This window comes from Rhodnius prolixus, unplaced genomic scaffold (genome assembly GCF_049639745.1).
Source record: "Rhodnius prolixus isolate KJV_2025 unplaced genomic scaffold, Rpr scaffold_10, whole genome shotgun sequence".
In the NCBI taxonomy this organism is placed as follows: Eukaryota; Metazoa; Arthropoda; class Insecta; order Hemiptera; family Reduviidae; genus Rhodnius; species Rhodnius prolixus.
This window is the reverse complement of record NW_027411615.1, coordinates 6,276,347-6,298,800: the sequence shown is the minus strand read 5'-3', so window position 1 is coordinate 6,298,800 and position 22,454 is coordinate 6,276,347. Positions and strand designations below refer to the sequence as shown.

At 31.2% G+C, this 22,454-nt stretch overlaps 1 protein-coding gene and 1 long non-coding RNA gene across 3 annotated transcripts in view; one reads left to right on the top strand and one right to left on the bottom strand.

The window, feature by feature from the left end:
- Positions 1–22,454, bottom strand: part of emp (epithelial membrane protein) — a 107,932-nt gene extending 85,478 nt beyond the window's left edge. Inside the window, exons 1-2 of one of the 2 annotated variants that reach the window (XM_074133300.1) lie at positions 22,305–22,454; positions 16,880–16,958 (exon numbers count right to left, since the gene is read on the bottom strand). In XM_074133300.1, coding sequence (XP_073989401.1) covers positions 16,880–16,898 — 19 coding nt within the window. In that variant the 5' untranslated portion in view covers positions 16,899–16,958; positions 22,305–22,454. Of the gene's footprint in view, positions 1–5,226; positions 5,353–16,879; positions 16,959–22,304 lie in introns of those variants that run through there. The other variant, XM_074133295.1, reaches the window with a different exon arrangement.
- On the top strand, positions 2,426–5,425 carry LOC141456913 (uncharacterized). The gene is made up of 3 exons (XR_012460119.1): positions 2,426–3,160; positions 3,896–4,022; positions 5,286–5,425. It is a non-coding gene; the product is annotated as an uncharacterized lncRNA (long non-coding RNA).

The window sequence follows — 22,454 nt, the reverse complement described above, 5'->3', positions numbered from 1 at the left end:
AGGTATAACCCATTCATTGAATCATTGTGATTGTTATTTCTTTTATTATAAATATTCTTAATATTTATGTTAGCATAAACAGAACTTCAATAAGTATCAATATGTTCTGGGACGGTGATTTAAAATCATATGTATTTTGAAGATAGCGAATTTATGCTTTCATACTATTGAGCTTCTTACAAGAAGATGAAGAACTATCTTATATTTGTTAGTTGCTGCATTTTTTGTATTATTTGTTTTAAACTACGACCTATACCTTTTGATTGCCCAGCAGATATCTTAACATTCAAAGATGATGGTCGATGGTCAATACAGTTGTGGTCTTATGTAAGTATTTGGTCTATAGCAAGAATAAATGATAGATGGCGCCCATACGTACCGAAGTACACCCTCAAGAGATTTCAATCGGTTTTCATAAGATCCAGTGTTACTCTCAAACGATTTGAAACTCTGCCAATTAAATGCCAACACAGAGTGTACTCGATAGGTGGACCACTAGAAGAACCCGGTGATAGAATATTAGCTTTTCAATTTAATCCCGAAATGTATGCTGAGCTTGTGTTTTTTTTAAAAACTGAACTTAAGAAACAGTTTATCTTTCGTAAAAAATTTCGTACTTATGCGGATAATTTAATAGAATATGGTAAAAAGCGTATGAAGAAGCAAGACGCTGGCTTGATTACTCCAATAGCAGTTTTACTCAGTGGTAGGTTGCAAAAAAACAGTCAGGAGTGCAAATATTATGTTTCCAGTATGGAGTGGTTTCGTAAGAATGTAAAAAATCCATTGTTTATTGTAGTGGGATTTACATATTTAAATAAAAATAATATAGAAGTGTTCCATCGAGAGGACCTTGTGATGGGAACAAAGAATAGTTTTGGATATATTTTAGCTGTAATTTCCCGGTGTAACAATTTAATCCTAGATAAAGGACCTTTGGCTATGTTTGGTGCTTTATTCGCCCATGGGTATGTACACGTGTATGACCCCGGTAGGTTGGACTTTATGTATAATTTCACCAATTGGATAGTTCACCAAAAATAGAGGATTCATAATTATTTGTAGTTATTAATAAAAGGTATTATTATTGATTGTTATTCATAGTGTATATAACTTTTTTTTTTTTGCTATACTCATTGGAAGGAGGAAATATGCGATCGTCAAACCAAAACATTTGTCTTAAGGTTTTTGAAATAGCTTTTGTTATTTCCTTTAAACTTCGCATACTCATTTTATATAATTATAAAATATTCTTCCAGGAAAGTTTGGAAAGGGCATATTGATGGTGATGGGTGAAAAAGGTTTCATTAAAAGTAATTGCTAAATTTTTTAATTGGATATTTCAATTTCTAAAATTAAATTAGGAATTTGATTTTTATTCATTGCTAAACAAGTCATCATTAAAAAGTAATTATAAGAAAGTATCTCTTTAGTCAGAAATTATTTACACTAGTAATGATTCTTACTAGAATATTTCAAAGTAGTCTGTTGTATGAATCTACATTTTTTATAGAAAATAAAAATATTAATTTTTAACATTACTCTGCCACCTATCGGAAAACGTCTGAACTAAAGTGTATCCATATGCCATTTGAAGTAGCTATAAGATTTGCATAATATCTAATCCAAAATCCTTACTATTTTTTTTTTTTTTTATTAATTAAAGGCTAAAATTTCATTTAAAACTATACTTCATTTTTTGGAAAGATAATTTTTGCAGAGTTATGGAGGTGCTTGCTACAACTCGAGTCTTACCACAATTCAATAAAATTTAAATTGCTTACTAGTCAGAAGGACGGTGGTTAAATGCCTATCAAAATTTGAAAAAAAATCATTTAATAGTTTAATAGGAAACAATTACCGAATTTGGAAGTTTATGAAATCATATCCTTAAAAATGAACTAAATATTTATATACTCCACACTAGATAACATTTGGAGCGAGACTGTACCATGTTTACTCATAATTCTAAGAAAGCTGATATTAAATAGCTTTATTTTAGTCAATATGCAACTTATTTTTCTTCATAAAATCACAACTTCGTGGTTTTACTTACTTTCAATTAGATCTACTTAACAAAAACTTTTAAAAATAAGTATTAGGGTTGATTAAACGACAAATGATACACAAATCAGCAAGTACCCAACATTTCATTGATGTCACTTAAGTAATTTTACTACATATTATTTATTTACATTTTCTTTATTTTGTTAAGAATAAATTAGATTTCACAGACCCTTAGCTGACCATTTTTATATTTTATATAAAATAGTTTTTCAGTGAAGAGTAGCCTGCTAGTTCATATATTACACCAAACTGGCATTCTACCAGACTGCCTAACCACCCCTCCCCCAAAAGTGCCCTTAATCGAATTATTATAGAAAAATGTTTCCTATAAAAGTTATAGAACTATTTGTGAGCAATAATTATACCAAGTTTAAAGAAAATCGAACGAGCGGTTTTTCCAAAAAAAATAAAAAAGTGAAAAATCTATTCAGTAAAGTTGTACTTCCGGTGGACCTATTTTGACCAAAAATTTATTGTCGCTTCCCATGATGACACTCGTACGAAATATCAAATTTGAAGTGTCTGCGATTAGCCGTTCCAGAGATATAGAGGATAAACTCACTAAATAGCAGTAAATTAAGCACAAACCTATGGCATCAAGGCACGTTGGGTTAGAGAACCGCGATTCTAGGAATTACTGGATCTGTAACCCAACTAGCCTTAGCGCCGTCTTTTAAACATCACTTCTCTTTCTCTTTAAACTCTAACAAACCGAAGGCGTTCGGTTATTGTCGGCAATTTTCGGCTCTGTTGGATATTAACTTTTATTTCCTATTTAATATTTAACATATAATATGTACACTCACACGACTTTCTTTCGCTTATATTATTATAACCTGCTGAATGCGATCGGTTTTCTTCGGCAATTTTCGACTCAATTGACAATGAATATTAACCTTATTTCCAATTTAATATTTAACATCTAATATGCACACTCCGACTTTTTCTACTATTACGTACATAGTTAATTTTTCTTGTAAACTAGAATTTTTACCAAACAGAAGTTACCTTAGATAACACAATACAATAATTCTAATGGAACTATTTTGAAAAAATCTAGTGGGCACACTCACACGACTACAACATATGAAAGGTAAGATACAACATTCTAAAACTTCAATATAGAGATAAAAGTTTCCTATATTTGAGCGAAATTTCATAAAATCTGAACATTGTGAGGGGGGGAAATTGAAGGTGTTAAAATTTCAGCAAGGCACAACATAAGAAAACTTAAATCAGATATTGTTAATCAGTAAAAAGTAAAGCATTTGTACATCTATTTTGTCTACCTATGAGACAGTTGGAGGTAAATCCTACTAATAAAATTAAATTTTGCCCCACTTCGAGCAGCAAAATGAAAGGATATCATTAAAACTGTGTATTAAATTGCCCCCAAGTGCTAAATGAATCCTGAAGGGAAATGATTGGCAAATACTTACATAATGATAAACAGGAAGTGGTTTGTTCAGCAAAATTGTTCATTGCTATGAGTCAGTTTATTTTTATACATTTTTTGTTGCGAAATTTATTCACTTAAACTATCGTCACAAAATTGTGACTTTTATGGCAAAGACGATTAAGACATTTATAGACAGTCTTTACAACATTGTTTTCAATTTCTTCATACATTTTACTTGTTTATAAGTATCTCATACAAATGCATTTTAATTGAAATTAAAAAAAAATTGTACCATCTTTTTCATAAATTTAAAATCATTTCCCGAAAAGTTCCGACTTTTGTCCAAATAAATGAAAGATGGGTAAAAAGAACATTGGTTTTTCTTGTTTTTTTTTGTGTATTTTTATAATTATTTTTTATTTATTTCAGATGCCCTTTGTAATTAATTATTGAAGGTGGTATTTTTTGTTAATTATAAAAACAATGGAACTTGAAGCTGATTGAAGAGGATTTCTATTAAGAGCAGGATAGAATGAGGTACAATGTGAGATATAATGTGAGTACAAACTCTAAATTGAGTTCTCTTGCAATTTAGATTTTACACTAAAACGTTAGTTACTTCAATATTATTCCTTACAATAAACAATATTTTGGAGAAAAAAATGTAGTGAACTTCAGTTATGCCGAATCAAACGAAATTCTGTGCCAGCTTCCAATAAAATCATAGAAAACTTTTTGGAGCTAGTTTACGATCTCATTCACAATTCAGCTCGTAGTTTTCTTAATCGTTTTGCACCTTAATATCATATTGGGAATAAAACCAAACAATATACTGAAATTGATGAAACTAACAATGGTTAGAAGCATCATTAAGCTAATGTTGGACCACTGAAAGCGGTTAAGTAGGATGGATAGAAGATTAGCAGGAAGAGCAAACCGATACTAGAGTACGCCTGGGTGCTCTAAACAGCAATAGCTTAATGAGTCACCATGACAACGCCTCTTCACTATTGCCAGACAAACTGTCAAGTGTTTGACAGCAAATGGGGTCAAATGTATTGAATATATTCCGCTTAATCAATCTACTTGCCCAGCCAGAAAAAAAAAGTTCAGTGAGGAAGAACTGAATTACTTACTCCCAGACATGTTGGAATCAATTAGTACTGATATTGATTTCATGATCATAGGGTTTTTCTTTTTGAAGATTTATCTTTAAATGAAGTAGTTGAATGATTGGCGGGCGGAAGACTTAAAACGTTTTGCTCCTCGCTCTGATGATTTACAATGAGGTATTTTTTGATCGAGATCTCTCACAGTTATTAATATTGTTCTTTAAATAACCCTACATTTTATTTTCTAAAGAATTCATTAATAAAATGCATTTCCATTTTTTGTTTTCATCAAAGCCAAAGTACATTAAGCGAAATCCATAGAGTTAAATTAAAATGGAAAGAGCTTTCAAAAAGTTTGTGGCGTACGTTTAAGTTGGAAAAAAGTAAGAACCTTAGTTACTAAGACGAAAATAGTTATAACATTAATGTAGTTATTATTATTGTAATAAAAGATATCTTTTGTCAGACAAAAACTTCCGTGGAACGACACATCATAACAATGCATTGATAAAACATTTGTTCCCTTCACATACTCGAATTCCGTCACCCTGGCGTTAACTAAGGACGCCATAAGATCTTAATTACAAATATTAACCTAACAATATAGTAATGATCCTATAACTACCATATTAATAAATCAGCACTTACTGTACACCTTTCTTCTGTATTGATAATTTCTAATTTTTCTGTCTAATCTTCGTCTATAGGCGGGATGCGTTGTAGCCCACAGTGACTCTGAGTCCATTGTCTAACGACTGTGTGGACTAATTCTCCCACCTTTGCCTACAATACTTTCTAAATGCTGATTCAGCTGGAATATCATGTACACTATCGTTATTGTATAAGGAATGTTTTTTAGTACATAAAGAAATTGCCTCAGACAAATAAGTTCAGACTGTTTCTCTATCAAAATTTTTATTGAATGACCTAGGTCCATTTTTGGAAATACTCTGCTAATGAGCTACACGTCGGAAATTAAGATAGAAGGGTTTCGAATGTTTATTTTAAAATACAAAACCTATTCTGGAACAGTTACCGATTTTGTTATTATTATTTGGAATTCAAGGAATACCTATAATGCTTCTTAACATTTAAAGTTTTATTTTTATTTGAGAAAATTTTAACAAAATTATGTGTTCGCTTACTAATCAAAGTTTAAGAAAACTGGTTATTGTAATTTTCTAGAATATCGCTAAGTTAAACAAAAAATAAAATAAAAAAGTATTCTTTAGACTGAATACATATGTTGAGATAGTTGATTTTTGTGCTTTGTTCACCCTACAATCTTTCTTTGTTTTTGTTCTCTTACTTGAGAATCACAAAATATTAATTTTCTGAATAGAAGAGACTAAAAATTTGATGTGAATTAACATGTTACCTCTGCTATCTAGAACTAAATGGTCATGAAAATAAATTCGAAGAAAAGTATACCAGTTTAAGACTGTGAATAAACGATTTTTATCAAATTTCGATTTGTGCAACTTTAATTCTCTATAGAAGAATAGAACTTTATAAGTGGAAGTCAAATTGCACGCCACAGCCGTGTTAATTCAAACTCATCAAAATGCTAGAGCTGATATTAAATTCTAAATTTTTGAAGTTAGTGATACTGTATCACTGATACAGTACTTTTTTTGAAATGACTTTTGTGGATAGCTTCATAGAACTATTCTAAAAATTATTTTTCTGTATAACGTGTTTAAAATAAAGGTTACACTTCTATGTGTAAGCAATTAGATTACTAATACTAATTATTATTATTTTTAAAGGTTAGATTCCTTTTTTGTGAAAATGGTATAAAACTTAAATATTGAGCTAGAAAAATGTCATTTTCGGTGGTCGATTTTACCAAGAGTATTGTTGCTGGGTCTCCAGTGAAATTAAACTCAATTTTTCTATGAGAGTTAAGGGAAAGTTAAAAAGAAAAAATAATTAATTTATTTCAAATTAATGCTTGTAAAAATACCTTGCATTCTTTTATAATTAATTGGCACATTTCACAAGTATTGTAATGTGTCTGTTGTAAAATAAATTTCTTACGTAGATATCTTGTTATATTAGTAAATGATATTTAGTAATTTCTTGAACAGTTAGAAGATATTTATTAGTCTCAGTTAAGCGTAAAACACCGTAACATCATTCATTACTCTGAATTTGACTCTAAACTGGTTAACAAGAGCTAATCTGCGTTTGTACGAGTGAAATTGTATCTCTCTGATTTAATACTGTTTTGTTACATCATTGTAGCCATGTGAAGATTTGCAGCAACGTCACAAACCTAAGGTCAACCCGTAAAACCGTTGAGAGTCATGCGCATGTAATGTGTGTAGAATAGAGGGGGATGTTGCAAGTGCAGTTACCTAGCTCTAGTTCTTCTAGTCTTAGATTATTGAAGTGGATAAGAGATCTGTAAGGAGGATGTGGGCATGTTAAGCCGACAATAACCTAATCGCTTATTAAGAAAAGCTCACGATTTGCGGTGAAGTTACGAGTAATTTTCTTAACTAGCGTTGCCCAGCCTCTTGGCAATTTGTTGGAAGCCGCAAAAAGAAGGTATTCCGGTGCTATCTCTTTTCACACTCCCTCTCCTCTGGCTGTACGGTCTTCGAAGGACCTTGGCCTCCTCTATCACCATTTCCCCACTCCTCTCTCACCAAAGCAATCCACCTCCATGTCCTTACTCCCAGACTTCTAATTTCTTCCTCTACATCATCCAGCCACCTAATCCTTGGTCTTCCTCTTTTTTTCTCGCCTCCCTCCCTGGGTGCCTACTCATTATTTTCATGGGAAAGGCGCTATTTCTTATGTACTATTAATTGTTCTTGCCAAAAGAAACTGAAAAATATGCATTTTCTTATTCTAGCTAAATTTTTACTTTCAGTTTAGAACTAATCCTCAACAAAAATTTCACGTGCAAATTTTTAAAAAAGTAGTGATCTAAGTTAGAGAAAAAATGCTTCATCAAATAGACTTTGTTGTTCAGAATAGTAATAATTTTTTGTAAGCAAGATTATAAAAAATAAATGTTATTTTATTTAACTTTATTTTTTCTATGAGTATGTCCTAAAAAGTGTCAACCACAAAATAAATTTTATTTCATATTCTTTTACCTTACAGCACAAAGAGGAAGAACTGCGCGTCCATAGAATGGCTAAATTTAATTTTTACTAGTGATATCAAATTAAAAACTGAGTCTACAGGAACTGATCTATGTCAGTTTGGAACTATTTCTTCACATTTTATTGGTATATAATAAACATACTTCGTACATTTAATGATGTACAGTATATTTTTTTCAGAAATATTTAAATTATGGTTATCTGGGAACGAAAAAAAAGTCAGGATTAGCTATAAATCACAAAATTACTGCACTTTATTTTATTTTTTTGTAATAGCATTGTAGCTTCGTTGTTAGTACGTAGATCAGTTTATAAAACTAGTCTGTAAAATATTCCTAGTCTGTATTTGGGTGTTTAAAGCGATGGCTTTGAATAGTTCATTGCTAATTTTTCTTAGAACAGATAAGGCGAGAATTGTGATAATATTTTCTCTTCTTTATTCTATTCAGTACGGTAAAAATGCAACTTTTCTTATCAAAAGCGGAAAACTTGGTACATAGATTTTCTTATAAACAGATCTAACTCCACCTAATCTAATTTAATATCAATTTACTATTTATTTTTTGTTTGAAATATTAATTCTTAATTAACCTAAGGGTCATCAAAATTTCTTTTCTAATACTTTCAATTTTTGCACTAATTTTAATTTTGTTTATACTAACAGAATAATATTGATAATATTTTTATGTCAGAGAACATGTAATACTAATTACAATAGCGAGACTCGTAACATGCAAAGTTAAGGAATAGATTTCGAAAGAACTTCTTGCTCATTTTATTTTAGGTTCTACATGCAGATAAATATTTTTTTTATAAAATTACTTTCAAAATGCTCTGACCTATTTTTAATTTCTCCTAATTGTTAATGAAGATTTGAGGTTTTTAAAAAACTAGATTATTTTTATGTGATATCAGATTAGCGAAAGTAGTAGGAGAATTGGAGCCTTTCTCTGGATTATTAGCTCTTCAGTGTAACTGGACAAAAAGAAAAAGAGTGCGTAATTGATGGCTAAGGCAAGTATCTCAAGATAACGTTGTGGTCCTGAGCTAGTAATAGTGTTTACAATGTAATGTCACAAAGTTGAATAGCTGCAAAAGGGAGCAGTGTGAGAGCTGCGGAAACGTAGTAACTGCCTCAGACCGTGCACATGTAAGGTCAAAAGCTGAGAGGTTATTTTGAGGTCAATGATTATTTGGCACAGTCTTTTGACGAATGGCCCAACTATTTTTCAATTTGAGATCTCTTTGTTTTACTTTGGATAATTAGGTAGGGAAACTGTGATTGTTTTTCACATCAAAATTTAGACACTATTGGGTTTCCTTTTACAAGTGTAAGATAAAGTTAAAAGCTACCTCTAAAATTAATGTAGGAGTTGGTGTTCAGTCACAATGAATGATCACACAAATGTAACACACTCTATTCACTGAACGCACACCACAGTATTATATCCAATCATCATCCACTAATTAACAAAAACTTTTACTTTCTCCCTTGATAATATGAAGCCGAATTCTGTAAACAAATTTTTCCATAAAAAAAAATTCTTAGATATTTCAGCTTTCACGGTTTTTTTTCTGTATAATTTTTATTTTAGTAAATCAATTAAAATAATTATTATGATTTAAATGGTTGTTAAGAAAAAAATATTATTATTGTTTTTCCCATTAGGTAAGGTAATTGTAATTATGTAAATAAAAAAATTGCTAGGTACCTCTTTAATAAACAATCCGAGAAAATAACAATTGAAGTAAATGAGTGACGAGGTCAGCTAATAAGAAAAAAGGCAACTGTTAAGATTTCAATGAATCCAACAATTTACCTATTATTGTTCGACTGAGGGACACAATCGTCTAAATCGGACACATAATCCAGCAGTAAACTATTAGCTTTGAAGTGTGATATTGCACATAATTCCTTAAGTAACAGACTTAAATATTTCGATACTTTTATTCTAAGACAGTATCAGAAAGTAAAAGTGTGAAATTTTCTCATAATCATTTAAGTATTCTAATTGACCATATTTTTAAGTTTAATTGGTGTGAACAGCAATAAATGAACATGCGACAGAGGCATTGAACCCAGGCATTGCAGTCAAATAAAGCTCATTGACAGATGGGACTATTTCCTGTCCTATCTTCTGAACAAAATGTGCCTTCAACTAGGCTTCGGCGAGGCCTCTAGAAGCCACTTTTCTAGACCAATTGAGGGTAGTGGAGATGGACTTAAATGTCGCATCTATCTCTCCAGTCTAAAAGCTCCTACCGTAAGTAGAGGGATGTCCTTTTGACCAGCCACCAGGTTCTGCCCATTAAAATCTCAAGAAGGCTCAATTTAAAAAAAATGGAAGTTTTATAAAAGCCAGTTTTTAGGATATGCGATCAAGATAATAAAATAAATCGAGAGAACCAAATCAAACGATAGACTAATCTCAGACTACAAGTAGTGAATGGCGGAGGCAGTGTCTTCAGATCAAGCGCGATATTAGCTTTAGTAGGGTAGCGATTTGGCTATCATCTACTTCTCGCAGACAGCTTGTTTATCACTTTGAGAGAATCGTTCAGCAGGAGGAAGGGTCCAGGAACAGCAGTTGAAGGCACTTGAACAGAGGTAGCATTGCCTAGTAACGCATGTAACGTTAGTGAAACTAAATGTTGGTAAAAGCTTGAAAAAGAGTTGCCAGATAGAATTAATTGCATCAAGAGAAATCTGGAGTTGTTATTGCTTAGTTATCATTACACTAATATAGTTAATAACTCATTGCTACATTACAATCTCTAAAGGTTTTACTAAAAGTAAAATCCGCAATAAATGAATGTTTGGGTAACGTAAATACAAAGAAGGTCTTAACATAAATTAACTAACGTTCAAAAGTCACTTAAAACAGATAGCTAAATCAAGGATAGTGAATTTAACTTGAAGCACACTTTTATATGATGACCAACGAACTCTATTGAATAATTAAACAAACATTGGCCTCTATACATTTATTGAATACCAAATGATTGATGAATTCAATCATTATACTTAGTCAATAATTCAAATTTTTGAAAGGGTAAGGGCCGCTGTAAGTAATTTCCTTGTACGAAATAAAATAAAAATAGGCGCTAATGACCAAGATGTCGATGCGCCGAAAAAAAAAAAAAAATTTAAGACCTTGAACATTGCAAAAACAACTTAGTCACTAAGTGTTAGTAATCAATCATTGGGAAAATGATATAATGATTTATTATTAAAGTAATTTAAATTGCATGAAAGAGATTTAAAAAAATTAAAAATTATATAATTTGAGAGTGAATTGACTTAAAATAAAATTAATTTCTGTCCGTCTAGTTTTATAAAATATAATTGCATTACATTATATGTAATATAAAAATAGGCAAAAAACATTTTTATAAGCTCATTACCATATCTTTAATTTAAGGTTAAAGCTGTTTCTGCAACATCATTTTTTAGAAAGAAGAGAAAAAGAAAAATAACTACTAAAAAATCTAAATGACCAATTATGTGACCAGATTTATTACAGTCATTTGTAGATCGTGGCTAACTCTATTTATTCAGTTAAAACTACGTATTGTGTTCGTGCTAAATTATCAAATTGTCTGTTCACCGCAAATACAAGATTGGATATCCGTGGCCTTTAAATCCTGGTTTACTCAAAAATATTGTCCCAAAGTTAGTGTTAGCGGTAGTTTTTCCGTTTTTCGCTAAAGTTCTTTGGAGTTGTTGAGGTTGTAGGATGGTTTAAGACCGTTCTCTAGTCTTCTGTCTGTGGCTTTTCTTATCATTTCCTTCAGTACTCTACAATCCCTTTCTCACTAAAACTCCTGCACTGTAGTGCGATGACATCCTTCTGGCCGCCTTTTCGGATACCTCTTAAGAACCGCTTTCGGTTTCCTCTCTTCAGGAAGCATGCCAAACCATTTCAATTTATTCTGTTACAAAACTTCCAAGACTAACTGCACCATAAATTTTCTTCAATATTATTATTTCCAATATAAAGTCTGCTTAGTTATCCTCCTCAGAGAGTTGTTGTGAGAAATTAGAAGTGTTGTTTCCTGAAGCCATCACCTGGTGATGTAGAACTTTAAGATAAAAGCAAAGAACCTTCCGTACCTCCAAAAAAAACCCTGCCAAGAGGGTTTGAAGAGCTATTGAGTCTAGAGGTTTGTTTTAGCCCACTTTGTGGAATTTCTAGGTAAATTTAAAATGAATAAAATGGGAGGAAAAAAGGAAGATACTTATCATACCATCAAATCAATGCTGAAAAAAAGAAATGCGTTACTGAATTTAATATTCAGGAAGCAAACAATGGTTCCGCTTTGTGAGAAGAGCAGAAGAGGAAATAATGGATACCACTCGTGCGTTTAGAATTTTTCTTTTATTTATAGACAATCCCTACATATTCCGTTAAGAAATTATTTAAGAAATTTCCATAAATTGAATTAAAATTCCTTTTTTTTACTCATTCGTAAATAATATCTTCCAGCACTTTTCTAGTTCTTCCGGAGTAAATGGGTGTAATTAATTAGTGTCCTTTTTTTTAGGGAACCTGTTAATTCTACCACTATCATATTAATTATTAATTTGATTAATTTAAACATGAGCTTCACTTTCATTTCACCTTTCGCAAATTCATCTTATTTCTGCTTTCTCATTTCTGATGCTCTCTAAGCTAAACAGATAAGATAGTGTAGAAACGAACATTATCAAACTTTTTTAAGCAATTAAATTAATAAATACCCTTTTGTAGGCCATGCAAAACTCAAATAAAAAAAAAAAAAACATTTCATTTGTTGAATTATTGAGTTAAATTAAGAAGCGTTAATATGGGCTCAGCGACCAGAGTTTTCTCGGTTCAACTGGCTCAGCAGCTTTCCTCGACCCAGTTCAACATGTTCATCTTCAGACAAATAGTAGTAAATCTCCAAGAACGGAAAATGAATAGTCCTCCAAGGAAGCTACTAGGAAGAGAAAGTCTTCCTGGAATTTCCCGATCTAGGAAGCGCTATCATTTCCTTCCCTGTTGCTTTTTATTCAATTATTTGTATCCGCCTTTGCTTAGTTTCGAATATTTCTGCAGAGTAAGTTATTACGTTATAACTCAGGCCAGCAAGTCAGATGGTGGTGAATACGTTCTCCATTAAGCCCTTTCTACATTGGCACAAACCGCCGAAACTAGACGCAAGAAAATGATTTATTTTATATACTAAATTATTTGCATTTAGACTTGTATCAGATGTACAAAAAAACACTTCCTTAAAACTTTCATTTTTTAGGTTCTGTGAAAAGAAAAACACAATGTTTGCGCAAATGTCCTTAAAAATTTTACCAGTTCTCGATCAACTTATTACCAAATGTATCCTTAGATTTCCCACACTGATTTTTATTACAATTATCATAAAAAAATAATTGGAGATGCCCTTTAGAAAAAACTTAGAATTCTAGCTGGTTGCAACAAAGTTTATTAATGAAACGAAAAGGAATTGTAGGGTAAAACGAATCTGACGTGGTAGACCGATTAACAGCCTTTTGAACAACCAATAAAACTTTACATTTACGGATATTAAAAGTTTAAAAGTCAGAATCTAAAGAGTGGAGAAGAAACTGTAAAAACAAAAATTCAATTTGCTGAATGGAAAACGTATGCACTGTTTAGGATAGAATGAATTAACGATGCGTGGAGTTTATGGGAAAGTAAATTCTGTTTTGTTTAACAAGGTCAGAAGTACAGAACAATCGTATCCTGGATTGTGGTCAACGATGCAGGAATCCTAAAATAAATAAACAAACAAAATGTTCAGAGGCTGGCAATGCACTGAGAAGTGCAATTATGTGCCAATGAACTAGAAATTTTCTCTTAATTAAAATAATAATATTAAGGGGACACTGTACCACAACTACACATTTCTCCCCAAAATTATTTTAATCTTCCCAGTCTAGTTTTTATCAAATTTAACACGTCTGTACAATCTCAAATAGAAACAGCTTTTATGGTAAACTGAGTCTCCACCAAGAACATTTCAGAGAAATGACCGAATTTGCTTCTTTTTTTTTTAATTGCAAAATTTATTTCAAATTCAGAAAGCTGCAAGACAAATAACTGAAGAGAGTGTAAAATCCCAGCAATACGAGAAAATGATATGTCGAATTCAATCACAATTATTAAAAAGTCTGTGTTTTTTTTAAGAAAATAATGCCAGTTATATTCGTGAGGCACTAGTGTGAAGTGTAGATTGAGGGTGATTAGGAAACATTTTTGTAAGGATAAAGAAAGGAGTGAGATGTAATAATCATGACTTCCGATTCGGCAATTTCCGGAGTATATTAACTCCCAGTAATGAAATATGATAAATAATAGTAAAAAGTACAGGAAAATACAGAATTTTCTATTTGCCGAAACATTTGGTTACAAAATAATTTCGTTTCGGAAGCGAATCCTAAGCAAAAACTCGCAGATATCTCTAACGGTAGTATCGCATTTGAATTTCGAACAGAACAATTAAATGGTGCTTCCTGCAGTTTTCTTAATTGATCCCGATGTTAAATGTGGATCTCTCCTGCAGTATCTCCACCACAATCACCATCAGAATCGACTCAAATCTCAGACAGAAATCCAAAACGAATCAATTAACATCGCATTGTTCCCAGACACATAGTAAAACGTCTGAACAGATTAAATTATACCCATTCTGGTAGGGAAGAGATAATGGAATACTAAAGCACTGCATACTTTACGATACCAATCGAAAGACACCGCATTCAATTAAAGGTTGTACCTGATATGAGAGATTAGGGGCCAAATAGATCTTTTATTGCAGATCAGTCACAAGAAAATTGACTTCAATTTTCGACCTCAGTAATAAATGAGAATCTTGTAATCTTAAAAGGAAGATAGGATCAGAAAAAAGTCTGTTCATTATGAGGTAAATATTAGAGAAGAAATGCAGAAAAGGCAATGGGGACAATTGAGAAGTCTCCAGGAACCGTCAAGTCCAGAAGAAAGTGTAGCACCTTCATCCCAGTTAGCGTTCTTACAGTTGTAGCCATTACCAGAGTCAACGCAGAGTCTCTAAACGAATCAACATCTAAATTAGTTCATCATCACCAAGTATTTCGCAGGAAGTTTGGAGGTAATTTTTTTTGGGCATCGTCTTTCACCATTTACCATTTACTTTATATTTGTACTTGCATTTCTTTACTTACCATACTCAAATAATATTACAATATTTAATTTAGGAAATATTAAACAAAAGTTTGGATGATTTCCACACTTGATTAGACAAAATAAAAAAGTATTTCTCCATTTTACGTTAGTATTGCATGACAGTGCAATAGTTAAGGACCTTGTATTGAAGCCAAAACTAATTTCTTATTATTTAGTAAATCTAGCTCAAGGAAACTGATGGTGTTTAGTTGAAATTTCGCAAAATAATGTATATAATATAAACTGTTTTAATTTCCATATTGAGAAATTACTGCGATATGGAGATTTTTTTTTAGATAGTTGAATAAAGCTATTTAAGAATTTTGACACAGATATGTAATAATATTATAAGGTATTGAGTAAAAGCAATCTGATGACAGAGAAAACAAATCTGGTATGACCCCCGCATTCCTATTTATTATTCTCAATTTTGTAATTTATCTATTTTTGTCTATCTTCTTTTTTTTTTTTTATAGACCATAGATTTATCAAACTCTTCAAAATATTGGCTACCAAGTTATCTAAATTGAATCCATCTTCAAGCAATGCGATTCCTTTTAATAAAACTCGTCCTTTTTTACCTCCTTCCCAATTTGTAAATCAGAGGTATTAGTTCTAGGTAGTTCAAAATTCAAATCTTGTACAGTGGTGCTTGATGTGAGTGCGGCCTTATTCCTTCTTTTTTAGAAAAGAAGTAATTTTTTTTTAGCTTAATCAAAAATATGTTCTCAGTAAATGACACAAACGCTTCTATTCACCTCGATGAAGAATTCAGTTCATACACCTTTTTTACCTCTCTTTATAAGAAGGAAAATAAATTAAAAGACTATTCTTTAAGAAGGAATGTCAAAATGAGAATTAGCAATTGAAAAAAGAATTAGAAATGAAGCTAAAGAAATAAAAGTGCATAGAATTATAGAAGAAATAATCATTAAACAAAAAAGTAAAGAAAAGAAAACAATAAATGACTTAATATCTGACTGAAACTGACTGCAAACATGATTTTGTTATCAGGGTGCGAGAAAAAAGAAAAAAATTGAAAGCATATCACACAATAAAAGATCTAGGAATATGATTGAATGTTGAAATTTAAGTAAGTTACAATTGAATTATGTAAACAGTTGCATTAACATTTCATCTATTAATGATAATTTCAACTTCTATGAACTTTCAACACATTTTAAATTAAAAAAAAAAAAAAAAAAATGCTTACAATGTTAATGGTGAAAGATGTTTAGAACTTATTTAAAGAGAAGAGAATGAAGTGTCAATGGAGTGCAAACTGATTATGCCTCTAGATTAGATTAGGTCAGACTTAAGGGACCTTAAGCACCGGCCAAAAGAGGCTTATTCTGTCGTTCTCTTTTGGGGATAGCTCCTCCTTTTCGCAGGCCGGGGCACTTTCACCAGTTCTTTTTGCAACAACATCTGCTTTGGTCTCAAAGTATCAAAGGTCACATTAACGTAAAACTTTAAAATTGCATTGGTGCAGTTGTCAGATTGAAGGATTTCCCCCACAACCATAAAATCGGAAGCGACAAAGGTTCGAAAGCGGAAGACTAAGTTTGAGCTTTCTGCGACTTTTCGTTTTTTTTTTTATGTAATACACATACGCACTCCACGCAATAAGAACCTTTTTTAACACTCTTATAAGGATTATTTATGAAGGAATATCTAAATGAGAATTAGAAATTGAAAAAAGAATTAGAAATGAAGCTAAAGAAATATAAGAATACAATATCTAGTTCACAGTAGCAAAGGTCGCAGAGATTTTGTTTTAGGCTACTCCCTCCATACAATCAATTCCCAATACTTGACGTATTTTATTAAATAAATAAAAATAACTAGCATTAAAAGACAATACTTTTATTACTTGATGAGAGAAAGTTAATAATTTAAAGGGACATCAATAAATATTTATGTGTATAAATACCTTTATATTCTTTAAAATTAAACATAATTTAAAAAATCACTTACTTGGATGTCTTTGGAACATGTTTATTTAAAACAAAATATCTTCAGCAATATCCAACTTGAAAAATGCCGTTAGTTATCACTGGAAATAATAAGAAAACAAGTTGTACATTATTTAAGTCATATAAAACGAAATAATATGTACATATTTACACTGATAAGTTGCTGATAATTTTGAACTTAAAAACTAAAAACAAACTAACTTGTAACGCCATACAAATGTAAATACAAATAAAAATATCTTAGTAATTAAATTTAAAATTAAAAAAAAAAAAAATAACTGTTTCTCTACAGAAGTTATTTGATCTGTGCTATTTTTGAAAGTGCCAAATTTACATATCTTAAACAGAACAGAGCACCAAGTATATAAGAAAAACTTATAATGAAGTAAACAAATATAATCAGCCTTTGTTAATATTATTTATATCTGATTAGATTAAGAACTTTTTGCATTAAAAGAATGCTGAATGAATGATTTTATTATGAGTAGATTGATTCTGTTTACTTTATTTTAGTTTTCTGGTTTATTTTATTGGATTATTTTGTTTTCTAATAATTCTGATAATGCCTTCGTTTTATTTATATTTATGTACTTTAAAAATGAGGATTGCTGAATTTGAAATATCACGTGATGACTAAAAAAAAAAATACCTGATTTAAAAAAATATTGAACGCGACTTTATAAAATGGATACTAAATCTGCGAGTGATTAATTCCCAAATGTTCAGAACATTGCAAATCATAGCCCGATTTTAATCAAATTTGGAGAAATGTAGAGATTAGAGCTTCCCTGCGTAATATCCAAGCGCAGTCCTACTCTTACTCCTAAGAAAAAGTGTTGATATCGTACCAAATTTTCGACCACTGAACCGATTTTCATGAATGAAGTGTTTTCGAAAACTAGGCGAACCAGAACCAAATTCGATATTTTTGAATATCTTAGCATAGGATTCAAAATTAGATTAAAGACAAAAATACGCAGAAATCTAGTCATACTGGAACCAAATACGGTAAAGATCCGGTATATTTTCACACACATCTTGCAAAAGAAGGACACCTTAAAAAATATTTTATCATTTCAGATAAAACTAGATAACAGAGACAAAACAGGTAGAAAGATAGAGAAATCGGAACCAAATTCCATACTTTTCCGTTGTGTATTACATTATATTTTCCAAAAGAAGGGGACCCTTTTTATATATCTTACCTTTGGCCTTAAAACTAGATAACAGACAAAGCTAGTAGAAATATAGGGGAACTGGAACCAAATTCCATACTTTTCCGCTGTATTTTACCTTATATTTTCCAAAAGGAGGCAACCCTTAACATATATTTTACCTTTGGCCATTAAACTAGATAACTGAGACAAAACCGGTAGAAATATAGACAAAACGGAACTTTATTTTATCTACCATACTCTAAAAAACGGCCACTCTTTATGTATGTCTTAGCTTTGGCTTCAAAATTAGATATCGAAGACCAAAAAGGTAGAAATCTAGGCGAACGAAATTCCATACTTTTCCGCTGTATTTTACCTTATATTTTCCAAATAAAGGCCTCCCTTTATATTTATTTTACCTTTGGCCTTAAAGCTAGATAACAGAGACGAAACTAGTAGAAATATAGGCGAACTGGAACCAAATTCGATACTTTCCCTTGCTATTTTATCTTTTATTTTCAAAAATGGGCCAGCACTTGTGTTTATCTCAGATTGTCCTATTAACTAGACAATAAGGACAAAACAGGTACAATTCTAGACGAACTGGAACCCAATTCGATTCCTTTCCGCTGTATTTTACCTTATATTTTCCAAAAGAAGGCAATCCTTTATATATATTTTACCTTTGGCCTTTAAACTCGATAACAGAGACAAAACTAGAAGAAATATAGGCGAACTCGAACCAAATTCAATACTTTTCCGCTGTATTTTACCTTATATTTTCCAAATAAAGGCCACCCTTTATATATATTTTACCTTAGGCCTTAAAACTAGATAACAGAGACAAAACTAGTAGAAATATAGGCGAACTGGAACCAAATTCCATACTTTTCCGCTGTATTTTACCTTATATTTTCCAAATAAAGGCCACCCTTTATATATATTTTACCTTAGGCCTTAAAACTAGATAACAGAGACAAAACTAGTAGAAATATAGGCGAACTGGAACCAAATTCGATACTTTTCCGCTGTATTTTACCTTATATTTTCCAAATAAAGGCCACCCTATATGTATATTTTACCTTTGGCCTTTAAACTAGATAACAGAGACGAAACTAGTAGAAATCTAGTCGAATTCGCTAAATTGTATTTAAAGTAAATAGGCATTTTACAGCGGTTGATGTTTAAAGAAAAGTATGACCTAAAGCAATGATTAACGGTTTTCTTTTGGAAAAACCTTGAGAAACTTTCATAATCTGTGAAATAAAATAATCTCACTAACTAGTAGTTAGAAGGTGTATGAGTAGGTGGGTTTGTTGCTTTAGAGATAGGTATTATCACAATTGTGTCCATACTTAAACTGTTCACTGACCGCATTCTCTCTGAAATCCTAATATTTGAGCCGTGAAATTCAATAAACGTAAACCAGCTTCCGGCTACTATTTTCACTATTAATTCATCTTTAAATATAATTTGTTTTCAGACTAATGTACACTATATTTTTTTATTAAAGAAATTTAATTTGATAATAAATCTGGCTAACCGGACTTCTTCTCAATGAACGTAATCAAATGTTCTTGTAGGTTAGTATTTGCACTAAATTAATTGTTGACTTCAATGTTATACATGTTTATTTAAACTTTAGCATTGAAGGAAGCATAGCGTCTCCAGAAGATATTTCAAATTAAAGTAGTAGTGACTGATTTTATCCTTCGCATGTTTTTGGTATCCCTCAACAGAGAGTGATTAATCGGTTTAGTGTGGGGAATTCCACATAAACCAGTTCTTATCTCACACTATATACCAAGCATCCTAGACAAATAAAAAATGCGATATCTAGCACAGTTGTGTTAACCACATTTCCAAAGTAATAGTATTAGTGTATAGAGTTTATTCTGAGTAGCAGAAAATCACTGGACCATTTTCGAATAGATCAGAAAATAGTTAAACATCTGGCAGAACTTTCTGTGTACCAATTTACTGAAATTTATGTTAGATATTTAATCCTTAAAAGGAAATTAATGTCTGTTTTCATTTCCCACTTGTATCTAGATTGTGTGATAATTGCTAAAGTGAAATCATAAAAAAAATCAAAATAAATATTTTCTTGAAGACATGTTCTAGTAGTTGCAAAAAGAAATTTAAAAAAATAAAACATTTTAACAGATTTGTTAAAATAAGGTTCGCAACTCGATGTAAATCATAGAAATTAAATCATTAAGGAAGCTTATTTTAGAGCGTAAAGCTTCGGTGAATATTGTTATTACATACATATTTAGTTATTCTACTTGAATAATTATTTTCTTCCAGCAATTAATTAGTGTTTTTATTTTTTTGAGAAAATTATAATTATGCCTAAGAGGTCTAAACTGTAAAGTTTAATTCGAAAAGAATGTCTGTTTGAGACAAAAGAATGATAATTTTGCAACAGTTGCATTAAATTTTGGTAAGGCAATTTAAGAAAATTGATTTAATTTTTGTTTAATATTGCATTTTTATTTCACTACTCAATGATTTAGTAATTCATTATCTTTACAGCGGTTTAGTTAATTAAAAACAAATCATTAATCAATTCATCAACTTTAGTCCAAAACTTACAGTTTTGAGTTTAAAATTGGTGATCTGCAGAGACATAAATTGAGTCTAAGGCAAAAATCCAGCCACAGACTTGAGCCATCTAAGTTTCATGGCTGTCCGAATAAATCCGAACTAACACTTTTAAGGCAAATCAGCCTCCTATTTCGGACCAAAGATCTTGAGCGCTTGAACCTATTCCACCCCAAAACAATCTGTCATGAGAAGAATTGGTGATTCCTTCCAAACTCTACATATAATGGAAATCAATGAATCATCCGACCAACAGCCCTAGGCTTGTGACCCTAAACAGCATTTTAGCCTATCCATCAAATTTGAGATAAACTTAAGAAACTATACATTCCTGAACTAAACTGACTAGTCCCTGGGGACAAATGCCAAAACAGATTCGAAACCTGAAGAAGATGGGCGCATCAATTGAACCTTTATCAGGCAACAGAGGTTTTTGAAAGTATCGTTTTATTACACTGAAAATAATTAATATTCAGTAGAAATTGAAAGATTAGTAGTAAATACAGAAATAAAACTTTTGTTTTGTAACTTTCTTTTATATTCAAAGGACCTAATTTTAAATATAAAAATCAAATTAAATTGAAACTTGCAAAAATCCAACTGCGTTTGGGGCAGCATGTTCATTGAGCGTTCAAGAAAGGGGGAAATGAAAATGCTTCGGTGGACACACATGCCTCTTACATCATTTTAACAAAAACATGTATTGCATTTCTTTTAAATATTTTATTAAATATTAATAATATATTTTATTTATAAAAGAGGATAAATAGTACATAGATTGATCTTATGTATTGACACAGCATAGATATTGAATCCGCTTGCCAGGCGATAAAGTTCATACATATATCAACTTAGTATAATAGTTATAGGAAAAAAAAAATCTTGAGTGTCATTCAAACAATTAGAAAAAGGGAAATTTCAAGCGCATACAAAGAAAAATATTCATAAGTAAATACAAAAATATGCCATATAATAAAATTTAGAAAACTAATTTTAAATCTCTAACGCAATTTATGTAAATAAATAGATTTTTTCCGAAAATGCGGTTAAGTCCGCAGTTCTGGGTATTATGTTGATTTTCATTAGTTCTAGCATCATGCTCTCACAATGTTTTTACAATCCCTTACTTATAGAAGGAGTGTAGCAATCCTATAGGAATTAAATTGGAATTTTAACTGGAAAAGTATTAATTTTGGTGGGATCTCCCATGAAAACTAAAAGTGATTTTTACGAATTGCATTGGTAGTATCTGGGCGTCTACATTCTCCGGTATGCAGTCAGGGAGATCTCTTCAATTAGGTTTCAGCCAGAGAAATTTTTCAAAAGAGAAAATTTTCACGATGTAGATAAGTTGAGGAAATCTAAAGGCAGGCAGTTGGATTTGGAGCAGGTCTCCGCTTGGGAATCCAGTACACTAACCCTTGAGCTAATCTCTTCTATTTCACAAACAAAAAATTTAAAAAAAATCAAAGGAATTTCCAATAAAATCTTTCTTTTGTTTTTTGTCTTATCACGGTTATAAACAATGCTACATATTTACTGAGCAATAATTAAAACTGCTTAAAATTGAGAACAAAAATTAATTTTGGATGAGAATGCACAACTCAATTTTCAAAATAGACGTAAAGATTTCACATCAAAGAAGAATACAAAATATTTTACCCATGTGTGAAGTAGAGGAGCTGCAATTAGCTTGCAATAGTTAGATGCACCACACTAGCACAACACAGAAGGCACTCTGCAAGTAAAGAGGTAAAAGATTGTGACAACAGCTATTGGTGAGATCTCTCCACTAGCTGAACTTGTTGAAGT